This window comes from Juglans microcarpa x Juglans regia, chromosome 5D (assembly GCF_004785595.1).
Source record: "Juglans microcarpa x Juglans regia isolate MS1-56 chromosome 5D, Jm3101_v1.0, whole genome shotgun sequence".
Lineage (NCBI taxonomy): Eukaryota > Viridiplantae > Streptophyta > Magnoliopsida > Fagales > Juglandaceae > Juglans > Juglans microcarpa x Juglans regia.
Window position 1 is genome coordinate 12,726,906 of NC_054602.1, and position 17,202 is coordinate 12,744,107.

At 38.0% G+C, this 17,202-nt stretch overlaps 1 protein-coding gene across 1 annotated transcript; it reads left to right on the forward strand.

Annotated features, from left to right (window-relative positions):
- The first annotated feature begins 4,948 nt into the window (after nucleotides 1-4,948).
- LOC121265692 (myrcene synthase, chloroplastic-like) lies at nucleotides 4,949-7,410 on the forward strand. Its single transcript, XM_041169380.1, has 7 exons — nucleotides 4,949-5,206; nucleotides 5,300-5,567; nucleotides 5,654-6,029; nucleotides 6,182-6,397; nucleotides 6,473-6,611; nucleotides 6,743-6,991; nucleotides 7,096-7,410. The coding sequence occupies exons 1-7, from the start codon at nucleotides 4,964-4,966 to the stop codon at nucleotides 7,396-7,398; spliced, it is 1,794 nt and encodes a 597-aa protein (XP_041025314.1). The 5' UTR covers nucleotides 4,949-4,963; the 3' UTR covers nucleotides 7,399-7,410.
- The last annotated feature ends 9,792 nt before the right edge of the window (nucleotides 7,411-17,202 follow it).

Consider the following 17,202-nt stretch of genomic DNA (forward strand, 5'->3'; position numbering starts at 1 on the left):
GTGTTGGAGAAAGAAGGACATATGTATAAAAGTACTCTTTATCATATAGACCTTTCTTGTTGGGGGCAAAGTGGTACTACAAAAATATTAGACATACACCAATTAGCAGCCTTCTAGATCAATACTTTGAAAATGCATGGATAATATTGTAAGTCGGTTTATAGAACACACCATCCACATCGCTTAGATTTGCCAGTTCTTTCTAGAGATCCTTCCTAATCCTAACAAAACTTAAATTTGCAGTTAACTGGATACTTAGATTTGCATCTCACGGTAAGTATGTAAATAGCAGGCATGTAAATGTATGACAAGTTGTAAGCTAAGACTTCTGCAAAAAATAAAAAAAGGGAATAGAAATATAAAATGAAGAAAGCTCACTACAGGCATTTTCCTACGCTCAAAATCGTTGCAAATATCCCTAATAATCGTTGCATTTGATAATTTTCTGCAATTTTTAAAACGCTGCATTTTCGACGAAATAAAGACGCCACTTCTGATTAATTTCAGCGATAGGAAAAAATTGTCACAAAAAGTTACTATTCCCGATGATTTTAGTTCATCACAAATGTCCCAAAAACCGACGGAAATGGCATTTCCTTTTACCATTAAATCGTTGAGAAAAGTTAATTGTGACGATATATATATCGTCGCAAAAGGTTACTATATGGCTGAAATTGCCTTGATTTTTTTTTCCAGCGATTATCAATTATTGTCGCAATTATGTATTCCCAGCAGGTAATTGTCGCCGAAATCGATATTTTGTGGCAATAACTGATCTCTGAAATTAAGTTTAATTGATGCAAAGAAATATTTCCGGCGAATAAGGTTTTAGACAAAAAAAAAAAAAAAAAAAAACAAAAACAAAAACAAAAACAGAATACATACAAAAATATAATACACATCCAAATTAAGAATCTCTCTCTCTCTCACTCATATTCATGATAGGGGGTACGAATAGAATAGAGATCCACAACTACCATCTCCATAGTTGCAGACAACAATGGATAAACCATTTGTACAATCCTTTATTAGATGTACACTGCAACTAACCAACCAAAACTGATCTAAAAAGATGTGTCCTCACCATGATATTAATCCAACTCACTCCATTCAGGCCCTGGATTTGTATTAAAATGTAATTTTGTGGGTAGTATCTTTAACCAACATGTAATATTCATCTAAGTGATGACACTTAAAAAAAAAAAATAGATTATACAAATAATCTACTTGGTGGTTCGGGTGGTCCTAAACTCAGAGATCAACCATACCAATTATTCAAAATGTATTTATGCAGTTTCTTTCTTATTGGTTTGGCTTTTACGTATTAATAGGGTAATTTGACCAATTGTTGTACACCCTAAACACTGAACACATTCTAGGGTTAGCTTGGTATACCAACTTTATTTATATTGAAAAATATGGAATATTGCAAGTATTGAACAATATGAGAAGTCGGTGTTTAATGTTTTAAGGTTATCTCATTGGTTGGAGAATACCCAATAAATTAAAGACTATTATGAATATGGTATACAAACAATGGATCTGATCAAAGAGATCATCATAAGTGTTGACTTTGATATGATTATGCTGTAAAACTGATTAAAAATAATGTCTTCTAAATATTGAATCCATTCTTAATAGCTTGTCTAGAGAGAGAGAGAAAAAAAAAACAATTCTTTACACAAAAGCTTGCTTATAACTATAATTAAGCTTGCCTAAAAAATAAAAAATAAAAAAAAGGGAATAGAAATATAAAATGAAGAAAGCTCACTACAGGCATTTTCCTGCGCTCAAAATCGTTGCAAATATCCCTAATAATCGTTGCATTTGATAATTTTCTGCAATTTTTAAAACGCTGCATTTTCAACGAAATAAAGACGCCACTTTTGATCAATTTCAGCGATAGGAAAAAATTGTCACAAAAAGTTACTATTCCCGGTGATTTTAGTTCATCACAAATGTCCCAAAAACCGACGGAAATGGCATTTCCTTTTACTATTAAATCGTTGAGAAAAGTTAATTGTGACGATATATATATCGTCGCAAAAGGTTATTATATGGCTGAAATTGCCTTGATTTTTTTTTTCCAGCGATTATCAATTATTGTCGCAATTATGTATTCCCAGCAGGTAATTGTCGCCGAAATTGATATTTTGTGGCAATAACTGATCTCTGAAATTAAGTTTAATTGATGCAAAGAAATATTTCCGGCGAATAAGGTTTTAGACAAAAAAAAAAAAAAAAAAAAAACAAAAACAAAAACAGAATACATACAAAAATATAATACACATCCAAATTAAGAATCTCTCTCTCTCTCACTCATATTCATGATAGGGGGTACGAATAGAATAGAGATCCACAACTACCATCTCCATAGTTGCAGACAACAATAGATAAACCATTTGTACAATCCTTTATTAGATGTACACTGCAACTAACCAACCAAAACTGATCTAAAAAGATGTGTCCTCACCATGATATTAATCCAACTCACTCCATTCAGGCCCTGGATTTGTATTAAAATGTAATTTTGTGGGTAGTATCTTTAACCAACATGTAATATTCATCTAAGTGATGACACTTAAAAAAGAAACTAGATTATACAAATAATCTACTCGGTGGTTCGGGTGGTCCTAAACTCAGAGATCAACCATACCAATTATTCAAAATGTATTTATGCAGTTTCTTTCTTATTGGTTTGGCTTTTACGTATTAATAGGGTAATTTGACCAATTGTTGTACACCCTAAACACTGAACACATTCTAGGGTTAGCTTGGTATACCAACTTTATTTATATTGAAAAATATGGAATATTGCAAGTATTGAACAATATGAGAAGTCGGTGTTTAATGTTTTAAGGTTATCTCATTGGTTGGAGAATACCCAATTAATTAAAGACTTTTATGAATATGGTATACAAACAATGGATCTGATCAAAGAGATCATCATAAGTGTTGACTTTGATATGATTATGCTGTAAAACTGATTAAAAATAATGTCTTCTAAATATTGAATCCATTCTTAATAGCTTGTCTAGAGAGAGAGAGAGAAAAAAAACAATTCTTTACACAAAAGCTTGCTTATAACTATAATTAAGCTTGCCTAAAAAATAAAAAATAAAAATAAAAAAAGGGAATAGAAATATAAAATGAAGAAAGCTCACTACAGGCATTTTCCTGCGCTCAAAATCGTTGCAAATATCCTTAATAATCGTTGCATTTGATAATTTTCTGCAATTTTTAAAACGCTGCATTTTCGACGAAATAAAGACGCCACTTCTGATCAATTTCAGCGATAGGAAAAAATTGTCACAAAAAGTTACTATTCCCGGTGATTTTAGTTCATCACAAATGTCCCAAAAACCGACGGAAATGGCATTTCCTTTTACTATTAAATCGTTGAGAAAAGTTAATTGTGACGATATATATATCGTCGCAAAAGGTTATTATATGGCTGAAATTGCCTTGATTTTTTTTTTCCAGCGATTATCAATTATTGTCGCAATTATGTATTCCCAGCAGGTAATTGTCGCCGAAATTGATATTTTGTGGCAATAACTGATCTCTGAAATTAAGTTTAATTGATGCAAAGAAATATTTCCGGCGAATAAGGTTTTAGACAAAAAAAAAACAAAAACAAAAACAGAATACATACAAAAATATAATACACATCCAAATTAAGAATCTCTCTCTCTCTCACTCATATTCATGATAGGGGGTACGAATAGAATAGAGATCCACAACTACCATCTCCATAGTTGCAGACAACAATAGATAAACCATTTGTACAATCCTTTATTAGATGTACACTGCAACTAACCAACCAAAACTGATCTAAAAAGATGTGTCCTCACCATGATATTAATCGAACTCACTCCATTCAGGCCCTGGATTTGTATTAAAATGTAATTTTGTGGGTAGTATCTTTAACCAACATGTAATATTCATCTAAGTGATGACACTTAAAAAAGAAACTAGATTATACAAATAATCTACTCGGTGGTTCGGGTGGTCCTAAACTCAGAGATCAACCATACCAATTATTCAAAATGTATTTATGCAGTTTCTTTCTTATTGGTTTGGCTTTTACGTATTAATAGGGTAATTTGACCAATTGTTGTACACCCTAAACACTGAACACATTCTAGGGTTAGCTTGGTATACCAACTTTATTTATATTGAAAAATATGGAATATTGCAAGTATTGAACAATATGAGAAGTCGGTGTTTAATGTTTTAAGGTTATCTCATTGGTTGGAGAATACCCAATTAATTAAAGACTATTATGAATATGGTATACAAACAACGGATCTGATCAAAGAGATCATCATAAGTGTTGACTTTGATATGATTATGCTGTAAAACTGATTAAAAATAATGTCTTCTAAATATTGAATCCATTCTTAATAGCTTGTCTAGAGAGAGAGAGAGAAAAAAAAAACAATTCTTTACACAAAAGCTTGCTTATAACTATAATTAAGCTTGCCTAAAAAATAAAAAATAAAAATAAAAAAAGGGAATAGAAATATAAAATGAAGAATTAAGTTAGAAGAATCAATAGAACCAAAAGATGGAAAAAAGAAATAGAATTGGAGTGTGCTTTGCATTCAAATTGCTTAGGGTTTCACCTCTTCGTCTATCCCTTTAGGCACTCGAAACATGATGCCACCTCCCTTGCATGCGATATTTTTCTCAAAACAGCCATTCGAGGCAACATACAACCACATTTTCTATTGGGGGTGGCTCTTGAAAGGTCCTTTAGGTAAGTAACCAATATATGGCCACCAACCCCTTTAGCCTGCCTGCCTTGTCTAAATGAACAAAAAATCTTTGAAATCTACTAGAGTGTGCTTTCAATGCCGTGACATAGAGATGATAGCCACCCAAGGATATATAAAGGCACATATGTGAATCGTATGTTCCATAGGTTAATCCATTTAATCCGAAAACTAAAGCCTCGCTAATGGCCTACTCAATGTGTCTTAACGCTCTTGATTCAGTACAACGTTGCAATCCCTCTACATTGCTTCCATCTAAGAAACCTGTCGCACATGTAACAAAAGGAAATCGTGATGCTCCTCATCCATTCCAAAGCATGGCCCTTGCAGAAAACTCAAGTGACTCCACTATTGTTCGACGATCAGGAAATTTTCATCCTACCATCTGGCATGATGATTACATCCAGTCATTAGAAAGTGACTACAGGGTAACTTTTGCTATCTCTACTAGTTTTTATTGTTGATCTCAATAGTTCTTGCATTATCGGTGCCTGACTAATCAATGAAACTTGGATTGGCAGGCGGAGTCATACACCAGAAAAATTGAGAACTTGAAGGAAGAAGTGACAAAGATGTTTCACAAAATCGTGGATCCTTTAAAGCAAGTTGAGAAGATTGACATCTTGCAAAGACTTGGAGTATCTTACCACTTCGAAGATGAAATAAGGAGGATGCTGGACAAAATACACAAAACTCATTATGGAGGTGATGTTTGCTGGGAGCAAAGTTTATATGCCACAGCTCTCGAATTTAGATTGCTAAGACAAAAGAAATATAATTTACCTCAAGGTAAACAACATATTAGTAATGCTTGACAAAAATAAATAAACACATCATTTATTAACTAGTGAACTTAATTAATTTGTTGACTGCAGATATTTTCAAGAGTTTTACCAATGAAAAGGGGAATTTCAAAGAATATCTTTGCGATGATGTCAAGGGAATGTTGGCTTTGTACGAAGCCTCCTTCCTCTTGATAGAAGGTGAAAGCATCTTGGAGGAAGCAAGAGATTTTACAACCAAACATCTCAAAGACTATGTGGAGAAAAGCACAGATCAAAATCTTCGTGCGATGGTGAACCATGCTCTGGAGTTTCCATTGCACTGGAGGGTGATAAGATTGGAAGCGAGGTGGTTCATTGATGTATATAGGAGTAGAGAAGATATGGACCCTATCTTGCTTCAGCTTGCAGAATTGGATTTCAACGTAGTACAAGCAGTCCACCAAGAAGATCTTAAAGAAGTGTCAAGGTAAAAGGGACGTTTATACTCGTGATCTTGTAATTTGACACTCAGCCAGAAAATATATGTGGGCATTTACTGTTTATATATAGGATTAGAAAGGTAAAAAATTTCGTTTCTATAGTTCTAGAACTGATATTATTTCCTTGTCTCATACAAAGGTGGTGGAGGAGCACTGGCCTTGGAGAGTTGAGCTTTGTGAGGGATAGGGTGGTGGAGAATTTCTTATGGACAGTGGGAGTATCCTTTGAGCCCCAATTCGGATTTGTGAGGAGATTGTTAGCAATGCTCGGTGCACTGATAACAATAATAGATGATGCCTATGATGTCTATGGCACTTTAGAAGAACTTGAGCTCTTCACAGAAGTTGTTGAGAGGTTTGTATTAATGGCAGTGGTACATCTCTAATATTGCTTCTTAACCCAAATACTTACGTAATGTTTGTGATGTAGATGGGATGTCAATGCAATGGAAAAACTTCCTTACTATATGCAGCTATGTTTCCTTACCCTCCACAACTCAGTTAATGAACTGGCTTTGGACACCCTCAAGGAAAAAGGTTTCAACAACATTCACTACCTTAAGAAGGGGGTATGATCTCCACACACACACACACACACACACACACATATATATATATATATATATTCAACATTATTTACTCTAGCATTTGTTGTACATTCTAACTCTTCTGCTTCATTGATCTACCATAAATGTTTCAGTGGGCAGATTTATGTAGATGTTATCTATTGGAGGCGAGGTGGTACTACAGCGGATATACACCGAGCCTTCAAGAGTACATTGAAATTGAATGGCTGTCAATATCAGCACCACTTTTACTGGTGCATTCTTATTTTGCTGTCACGAATCCCATAACAAAGGAAACCTTGGATTTATTGGAAGACTATCCCAATATAATTCGTTGGCAAGGAATGATTGTACGACTTGCAGATGATCTCGGAACATCTAAGGTTTGCAAAACCGCACTATCCCAAGTCTTTCGCCAAAATATTTTCGGTCTTCTTCACATGAACATAGGATAACATGCTTATATTTGTGTTAATTTGCAAATCAGGATGAGTTCGAAAGAGGTGATAATCCCAAATCAATTCAATGTTACATGAATGATACTGGTGCTAGTGAAGAAGATGCTCGTGAGTATATAAGGAATTTGATTGTTGTGACATGGAAGAAGTATAATGAAGAACTCGCTGCAAGTTCTCCCTTTTGTGAAACATTTATTCAGATTGGATTGAATTTTGCAAGGATGTCCCAATGCATGTACCAGTACGGAGATGGGCACAGCGTTGAATATCTTGAAAGTAAAGACCGAGTGCTAACATTGCTTATTCATCCCATCCCTCTACCTAAAGATTGATGAATGATTGATATATATGCATACGTGATTGAAGCTTCGACTTCAAAATTACGAAGAAATATTTTTTTCTTTGATCTGTATTTGACAAGTCACATCTAGCCCTTTACAAAATACATGATGTAAAAGCTAAACCAAAACTAGCTTGGTTTGCTTAAACATGAATAAGACTGTGTTGTACCATAGATGTATTGCATGCTACACTTCTTAGTTGAATTTACTATCTGTCTCAAGAATAATACTGTAACCAAAACAAGCTTGGTTTGCTTAAACATGAATAAGACTGCGTAGTACTATAGACGTATTGCATGCTACACTTCTTAATTGAATTTGTTAAGGATTCCTCAGAATCCTCTCCTGATTCTTAGACATCATTCCTTCTTTGTAATAGTTGACCCTTAATTGTTGGTTTGTAACCGTTGTAATCTTTCATTATTCTTTCCTTACTTGTATAACTACACTTGTCTATTTATAATACATTCGGACTCCACCAAAACTGTGGTGGTTTTACAAACATTGTCATGGTATCAAGAGCCCTATAGGAATCACTTCCGACATATTTTTTTTTTCCCTCTCATGGCCGAACCTCTTTCCTTCAATACCATGGTTCACATGGTCACCATTAAGCTCTCGGCAACCAATTATTTACTCTGGAAAAGCCAGCTTATGCCCTTGCTTCAATGCCAAGGTTGTCTCGGTTTCGTTGATGGTTCATTCACCACACCATCTGAAACACTGCCTCACCCCACAGATGGCACCTCCATGCCCAACCCCAAGTTTCTGGAATGGAAACTCAAAGATCAGAGGATCCTCAGCCTGTTGCTGTCCTCCCTCTCTGAAGAAGCCATGGCAGCTGCTGTGGGTCACGCAACCTCTCGGGATGTATGGGTTGCACTCGAACGTGCCTTCAGTCACGGCTCCAAAACTCGTGAGTTGCGTTTGAAGGATGAACTACAACTCATGAAGAAAGGAAACCGACCTGTTTCTGAGTTTGCCCGTGCGTTCAAAGGACTCTGTGACCAGTTAATGGCCATTGGACGTCCAGTTGATGAAATCGACAAGTCCCATTGGTTTCTTCGTGCTCTCGGCACCAAGTTCGCTGGTTTCTCCTCCACGCAGATGGCTCTCACGCCACTGCCCTCTTTCCATGATTTGGTTCCTCTGGCCGAAAGCTATGATTTATTTCAAAAATCTCTTGAAACTCACTCTGTTTCCCATGCAGCTTTCCTGGCAAACTGCCCCTCTGGTTTTGGCGGTCAGTCTCGTTCCACTGGCACTCGGCGCTCCAAAAGTGGCTTCAATGGTAGCACGGGTGGGTCTCAATCTGGTGGCCACCCTTCCAACAATCGCTCCCGTCGCCCATACACTCCTCGCTGCCAAATCTGCAAAACAGAGGGCCATACTGCAGATCGATGCCGCAATCGTTATGATCGTGCGGAACCATCTGCCCAGCTTGCTGAAGCCTTTCAACAACATTGTTCTCTTGCTGATGGTTCCTCCAGTTCCGACTGGTATCTTGACACGGGTGCCTCCGCTCACATGACGCCAGATTCGACTGCACTTGACACTTCCGAGCAATATCTTGGTAAGGATAAAGTGGTCGTGGGTAATGGGGCATCCTTACCCATCACTCACACGGGTACTTCTCACCCTTCTCCAAATTTAAAATTGCTTGATGTCTTATTAGTTCCCCACCTCACAAAAAATCTCCTTTCCATTAGTAAGTTGACTTCCGACTTTCCTCTTCAAGTCATCTTTACTAACTCTTCTTTTGTCATTCAGAACAAGATCACAAGAAATGTGGTGGCAACCGGAAGACGTGATGGCGGTCTCTATGTACTAGAGCGTGGCAATGATGCTTTTGTTTCTGTCCTTAATAAATCTGCTCTTACGGCGTCGTATGATCTATGGCATGCGCGTCTTGGGCATGTTAATCATTCTATCATTTCATTATTAAATAAAAAGGGACAGTTATCTCTTACTTCTATTTTGCCTAATCCTGCTATTTGCGCTACGTGTCAATTTGCGAAAAGCCATAAGCTTCCTTTCTCCACTCATGTTACTCGATCCACCTCAATTTTGGGTCTTGTTCATTGTGACATATGGGGCCCGGCCCCTGTTAAATCTAAAATGGGTTTCACTTATTATATCATTTTTGTTGATGACCACTCACGCTTTACATGGCTTTATCCTATGAAATTTAAATCTGATTTTATTGACATCTTTCTCCAATTTCAGTCGTTTGTGGAAAATCAATACTCTTGCAAAATTAAAATTTTTCAGAGTGATGGTGGTGCTGAGTTTTGTAGCAATCGTTTTCAATCTCAACTCCGCTCTTCTGGCATTCATCACCAAATGTCTTGTCCCTACACTCCTTCCCAAAATGGACGCGCTGAGCGCAAGCATCGCCACGTGACTGAAATGGGCCTTGCGCTCTTATTTCATTCCCGTGTACCCACTTGCTATTGGGTTGACGCTTTTAGTACTGCGACTTATATCATTAACCGGTTGCCCGTCCCACTTCTTGGCGGTATTTCTCCGTTTGAAGTTTTACACGGTAAACCTCCTCTTTACACCAACTTTCATCCTTTTGGTTGTCGAGTTTATCCCTGTTTACGTGATTATGCCACTAACAAATTTTCTCCTCGCAGCACTCCTTGTCTATTTTTAGGATATAGTCCTTCCTATAAAGGCTTCTGCTGTCTAGATCCCCTCACCTCTAAAATCTACGTCACTCATCATGCCAAATTTGATGAACAAAATTTTCCACTCCTACCCACTTCTATCGCCCAACCTCCTGCATCCATTGATCTCTCCTGTTTTCTTGAACCCATGCAAACACATGATCTTCCCCCACCTCCTACCCTATTGCCCCCCACAACTTTATCTGATCCGCATTCTCGGTCTGGGTCTCATGTATGTCGACTATGTTCTGACTCTTTTTCTGAGCCTATGCAGGTTTCTACTGAGCCTCTTGCTCATGACTCTCCAGTACAGGATCCACCGTCGTCTGATGCTCCAGCTTCTAGTACTTCATCCGTACCTTCCTCTTCTCACCCAATGTCACTCGAGCTAAGGCGGGCGTTTTCCGACCACGGTACCCTACCTACCTCAGTCATCATGTCTCGGGTCTCTTACATGCTCTTCTTATTACATCTGAGCCTCGTGGTTTCAAATCTGCTGCTAAAAATCCTGCATGGCTTGCTGCTATGGATGAAGAGGTTAAAGCTCTTCGTGATAACTGCACTTGGGATCTTGTTCCTTGGCCTCCCAAAACGAACATTGTGGGTTCTAAATGGGTCTTTCGCACCAAGTATCTATCTGACGGCTCTGTTGACCGCCTCAAGGCCCGTCTTGTTGCCAAAGGCTACACTCAGCTTCCTGGACTTGATTACACCGATACCTTTAGTCCAGTGGTCAAAGCCTCAACTGTCCGTGTTGTGCTCTCTTTGGCTGTCACTTATGGTTGGCCTCTTCGCCAACTTGATGTTAAAAATGCTTTTCTCAATGGCATCTTGCAGGAACATGTTTATATGGAGCAACCTCCTGGCTATGTTGATCCTCGCTTCCCTCATCATGTATGCAAACTCAAGAAGGCCCTTTACGGTCTCAAGCAAGCTCCGTGTGCTTGGTTTCAGCGTTTTAGCTCATTTCTTTTGCAGCTTGGGTTCACTTGTAGTCGTGCGGATACATCCTTATTCATTCTTCATCGCCAGCAGCACATCATTTATCTCTTACTGTATGTTGATGACATTATTCTCACTGGCAATAATGTGTCTTTTCTCAACCACTTCATTCAGTAGCTTCACTCCGAATTTGCCACCAAGGATTTGGGTTCCCTTAGCTATTTTTTGGGTCTCGAAGCCACTCCCACCTCGACAGGTCTTTTTCTCAGCCAGACCAAGTATGCACGCGATGTCCTTGCGCGCGCTCAGCTTCTTGATTGCAAACCTATCACAACTCCTATGGTTGTTGCCCAGCGCCTCTCCTCCAATGGTTCTCCATTTGAGGACGTTACTCTCTATCGCTCTCTTGTTGGTGCACTGCAATATCTGACTATTACTCGCCCTGACCTTGCCCACTCGGTCAATTCTGTTAGCCAATATTTGCATGCTCCTACTAATGAACATTTTCAGGTTGTAAAGCGCATCCTTCGTTACGTCAAAGGCACTCTTCACTTTGGTTTATCATTCACTGCCTCCTCCTCTGCTAGTATTACTGCCTATTCTGATGCTGATTGGGCCGGTTGTCCTGACACTCGACGCTCTACTTCAGGCTACTCTATCTACTTGGGTGATAATCTTGTCTCTTGGAGTGCCAAAAAGCAACCCACAGTGTCCCGCTCCAGTTGTGAATCTGAATACCGTGCCTTGGCTTCCACTGCTGCTGAAGTTCTATGGTTAGACCATCTTCTTCGTGACCTGCGTGTTTCCACTCCAGCTCGTCCGCTTCTTCTCTGTGACAACAAGAGTGCCATCTTCTTAAGCTCCAACCCCGTCTCTCACAAGCGCTCTAAGCACATTGATCTGGACTATCACTTTCTTCGAGAACTGGTGGTCGCTGGTCGAATCCACACTCAACATATTCCTACCACACTTCAAGTTGCTGATGTCTTTACAAAGAGTGTCTCACGACCTCTCTTCACGTTCTTTCGATCCAAGCTACGTGTGTGCTCTAATCCCACGCTTAGCTTGTGGGGGGGTGTTAAGGATTCCTCAGAATCCTCTCCTGATTCTTAGACATCATTCCTTCTTTGTAATAGTTGACCCTTAATTGTTGGTTTGTAACCGTTGTAATCTTTCATTATTCTTTCCTTACTTGTATAGCTACACTTGTCTATTTATAATACATTCGGACTCCACCAAAACTGTGGTGGTTTTACAAACATTGTCAGAATTTGCTATCTGTCTCAAGAATAATACTGTAGCAAATACAAGTTAGTCAAATCTGGGTGGGAAATAGACATATGCACTCTTTGCTGACTGAGTAAGAAACAGGAGCCAAGGAAAAGAGAAACGAACACGAGCTGGATAAAGAGAAACTCAAACATTTACGGTATGCAGCTATACATGGACATGAGACATATCCTCCTACCAAAATTTATAGTGTATTCGGACGATAAAGTGTCTTTTACGATTTGGTATTGACTTTTTGGTGAGGGACTACAAATGTTTAACCGTGTCTCCCATCCATGTCCAATATGTTGTTTTGAAAAAATGACATTTTATAGAATGATTAATCTAGTTGTTGCTCCAATTTCTCAAACAAGATGAGTTTGAACTAAAGCCCTCGCTTCTTGAGCATGTAGCCCAGAGGAGTTGAGGCCACCTAACATCTAAAAGACAACTAGCCAAGCACGACAATAACTTAACAGAAATTTGGTTACTTATGAGGAGTCAAAAGGCCACTGATAATTCTCAATATTTGGTACTGGGGGATTTAGAGGGCCGGGGTTGAGGAGTCAACATTAAACTTCAACAGAATTCACAAAACTTGCAAACACTTTTGAATAAATAATCAGGAAAATACCTCCACGCACGCAGTTTCTTTTAATGAATGTGACAACATCAAATTTGGAACTCATATAAGAGCTATTATGATTCTAAATAGCATTAAACAACTACAGAAATTGTGTAATGTCCAAGAAAATCCAATTGAATATAATAACTTTTTTTTTACTCTGAGGTGAGTAGCCCTTTCTTTCATGATATGATAATTGCGGAAAATTGAAGATAATGACTGCAAACTATAAAAAAAATAAAAAATAAAAATAAAAAATCTTTTACAACATGATAGAAGAACATTATGGTACCAGATAGCACTCCCCTCGCTTCAAAAGGTTTTATTCCGGCCCAGCTAAAACTAGCATGTTCAATCGTTATAACTCCCCAACTAAGTGGATACCACATAAACAGAATACACAAAGTGAAAACATACCCTATTAGTAATCTTCTCTTGTCTAAGTTCTCAACATAATTTGAATCAACATAACCCACGACCCTTGAACTGAAATTATTTTCCTTATCAAAGACTAAGCCAAAATTCGAAGTCCCTTTCAAATACCTGAATATTCATTTCACAGCCTGCCAATGAATCTTACCCAAATTAGCCAAATACCTGCAAACAACGCTCGTTGCCTGTGAAATGTCTGGACACGTACAAACCATTGCATACATGATACTGCTCACTGCGTTGGAATATGGAACACGTGACATGAACTGTTCCTCCTCGTCAATCTGATAAGATAGTGATGCTGAAAGTTTAAAATGTATAGCAAGTTGTGTACTTACTGGTTTGGAATTGGATAATCCAAATCTCTCAAGAACTTTCTCAATGTACATTCCATGGGACAAGTACAACTTTCCAACTTTCCTATCTCTGTGGATTTCCATCCCCAAAATCTTCTTTGCAGCGCCCAAATCTTTCATTTGAAACTCATTACTGAGTTGGGTTTACAACAAACTAACATCAGACATGCCTTTGGTAACAATAAGCATGTCATCAACCTATAGTAGCAAATAAATGAAAGACCCATCAGACACTTGTCTGTGGTAAACACAACTATCATAGGCACTTCATAAATAACCATGATTAATCATAAAAGTACCAAAATGCTTATACCATTGCCTCAGATACTGCTTCAAACCATATAGTGATTTCTTCAATTTGCACACATGATCTTCTTTATCTTCAACGATGAATCCCTCTGGCTAATGCATATAAATGGTCTCCTCAAGCTCACCATGTAGAAATGTTGTTTTAACATCAAATTGTTGTAACTCTAGATCATACAACGCAACCATGGCAAGCAACATCACCATGTCTGCATGAACAAATCTTTGAGGTACCCTGATCTATCTCCTCTGTCTACTAGTAGTTATATTGTAGTTTTGCTCACCCCGTGCACCACTATCAGATTCAGAATCATGCTCATCAGCAATAGCATGATCTTGAGTGCTACTTGACACTCCTTGTGAAGCTTCAACTAGCAACTCCACCTTCTTGCCATTACCCTGCTTTTCTCCTATAGAAACAAAAAGCTCCTTTATCGGATTAAACATAGATTAATCATCAAATACCACATCCCTGCTAATTACAAACTTGGGTGATTTAGAATCAGTACACCACAACCTGAATCCTTTTACTCCATTGGCATATCCAAAGAATATGCTCTTCTTTGCCCTTAGCTCAACTTTTCCTTCATTAATATGAAAATATGCAAAACAACAAAAAATTCTCAAATTTGAATAATCACCAGGAGTTCCAAACCATACCTCTTTTGGAGTTTTCAATTCAATAGCTATGGCTGGAAAGCGGTTAACCAAATAGCAAGTTGTGCTGACTGCTTCAGCCCAGAAACCTTTAGAGACGCCGACATTCAAAACATTACTGTCGGCTCTCCTCAAAAGAGTCATATTCATCCGTTCAGCTACTCAATTTTGTTGTGGAGTGTGTTTGACTGTAAGGTGCTTAACAATACGTTCATCTTTGCATAATTCATCAAACTAACCCCCCAAAATTTCATTTCATTGTCAGTTCGAAGTCGCTTTACCTTCTTGTCTATCTGATTTTCAATCAAAACCTTCTACTAGTTAAAGTTAGCAAATACATCGCTCTTTTATTTCAGAAGATAAACCCAAACCTTTCTCGAATATTCATCAATAAACATGAGTAAATATTGAACACCACCTTTTGATAGAACAGAAGATGGACCCCAAAGATCAGAATGAATATTGTCCTTAGTACTTTTGGTTCTATGAGCACCTATAGTAAACTGAACTCTGCACCATTTCCCAAAGACACAATGCTCATAAAATTCAAGTTTCTCTAACTTCTTATCACACATTAAACTTTGCTTACTTATAATAGACATTCTCTTTTTACTCATACCACCCAAGCGCATGTGCCATAAATGAGTAATGTATGAGTCTGGATCATCTGAAAAAGACACTGCAACTCCACTTGTCACTGTACTGCCTTGAAGGAAATAAAGATCATGCCCTTAGAATTGCACTCCCTTGAAGGACACAATGTACTACCTGTGACCTGTCACTATACTACCTTGAAGGATCATCTATTCCATTAGAATTGTAAGATTCAAATCCAACCATGTCAATTACACCCAACCCGTGACATTCATCCTTTTAAGGCTTATGTGTGATTTCAATTTAAAAACCTCTATGGATGCATGTGTGCTTCAAATTTCCCCAAATGCAACCTTGAATACCTTAGGGACAATTTAAAATCTTAGGCTCAGGTCATACAAATTCATCACAACACTTAAACATGGCTTAAGACCTAATTATCACTAAATCATCCATTAAGCATGCATGATGTTTCTAGCTTTATTTACCAATAGATGTTTTAAAACTTTAATCAAATCATGCATTTTCATTCTTATCTCAATCACAAGGTTTTTCTAAATGCACATTATTCAAGCCTAGGTAAATTAATCAAAACTCCATAAGCTAAACATAAACTAAGCAAAACTGGTGCATGCTAGATGATTAACACATGATATGAATTTAAAGCCTATCATGGCATGTTTTCAACCTCAAATTCAAACTTTCAAAATTCAGTCTAAGACATTAGTGAATCATATAAATTATATCAAGACATGTCATGGCTAAAAATTCATCCCAAAGCAATTTCTTCATCCAATACTTCCAAATTGACCCGGTTTGCACTTAGCAGGGTAAACCTTAATTAAATTAAATCAAACTTCATTCTCATGCCATAAATTGAAACCTAACATATCATTCTAACACTTAACAAAAGATAAGGCAAGAACATTTACAAAACTTCATGACCCTTAAGTTCCAAGAACAACTCACTTCAAGATCACTCACACAACCTACTCAGATTCAACTCTTTTCTCACACAAGAAGTGTTTGCTCTCAAGAACACTAGAGGAAATGCTTTGAGGAGGGGTGTGAGGAAGTGAGGGAGGTATTTATAGGCTTTAAGAAGGGTGGAGGATGTTGGCTTTGGATGATGAAGGGGCTTGGAATTGGTTGAAGTGGGCAGTGGAGTGTGGTGATACAAGTTTAAGCTTGTATCATCACTTGTGCAGGTGAATAGTATTCAAACCCCCATCATTTCTACATTTTCAGGTGCTACAATGAGGCTATGGGTGCAGGGGCTGGTTTGGTTTAGAAAAACATAACAAAAATGAAATGAATGGCAAATGAGATCATGCTAGATTGCCGTAAGGTAGGGTCTTCAAAAACTATCCAGCTTTCATCACTTGCTTGCCTCATCTTCTTGTCATTTCTCCATGGTTGTGTTGTGCAAGTATGATGGCACTTCTTGATGGCCTTTTCAAGTGGCAGAAGGTGGAGAGATTGGCTACCAAGTGAAGATGTGTGTACAGCTCATGGAAGGGAATGAAGTGAGGTGGTTGTTGAATGGTTCAATGTGCCATTGCCAATCAATTTTGGCAATTGTTTGGGGGAAAGCTTAGTCAAAATACAATGATTCTTTGAGGAAATTCTAAAGGATTGGAGGGAAGGGGTGGTGGCATGTGGAGTGGCTCAAAGAAGAGCAGAAAAATTCTTGAAGAAACTAAGGGCAATTTGGTTTGGTTCCAACTAGATGTTCCAAGGAAATTGTTGGATTTTGGTTTGGTTTCTTGGAGGTATTTCCTCCAATGTGAGGTCTAAACCTTGAGTGATGTGGTGAGATGTGATTGGTGAAACTACGATTGAAAATATGATAGAAATGGCGTGGGCTAGGGGCTAGTTTGATGACGTGCACATGGCAATTAGTGCTCATTTGGGCATTGTCATGGCTTTGCTCCTAATGACA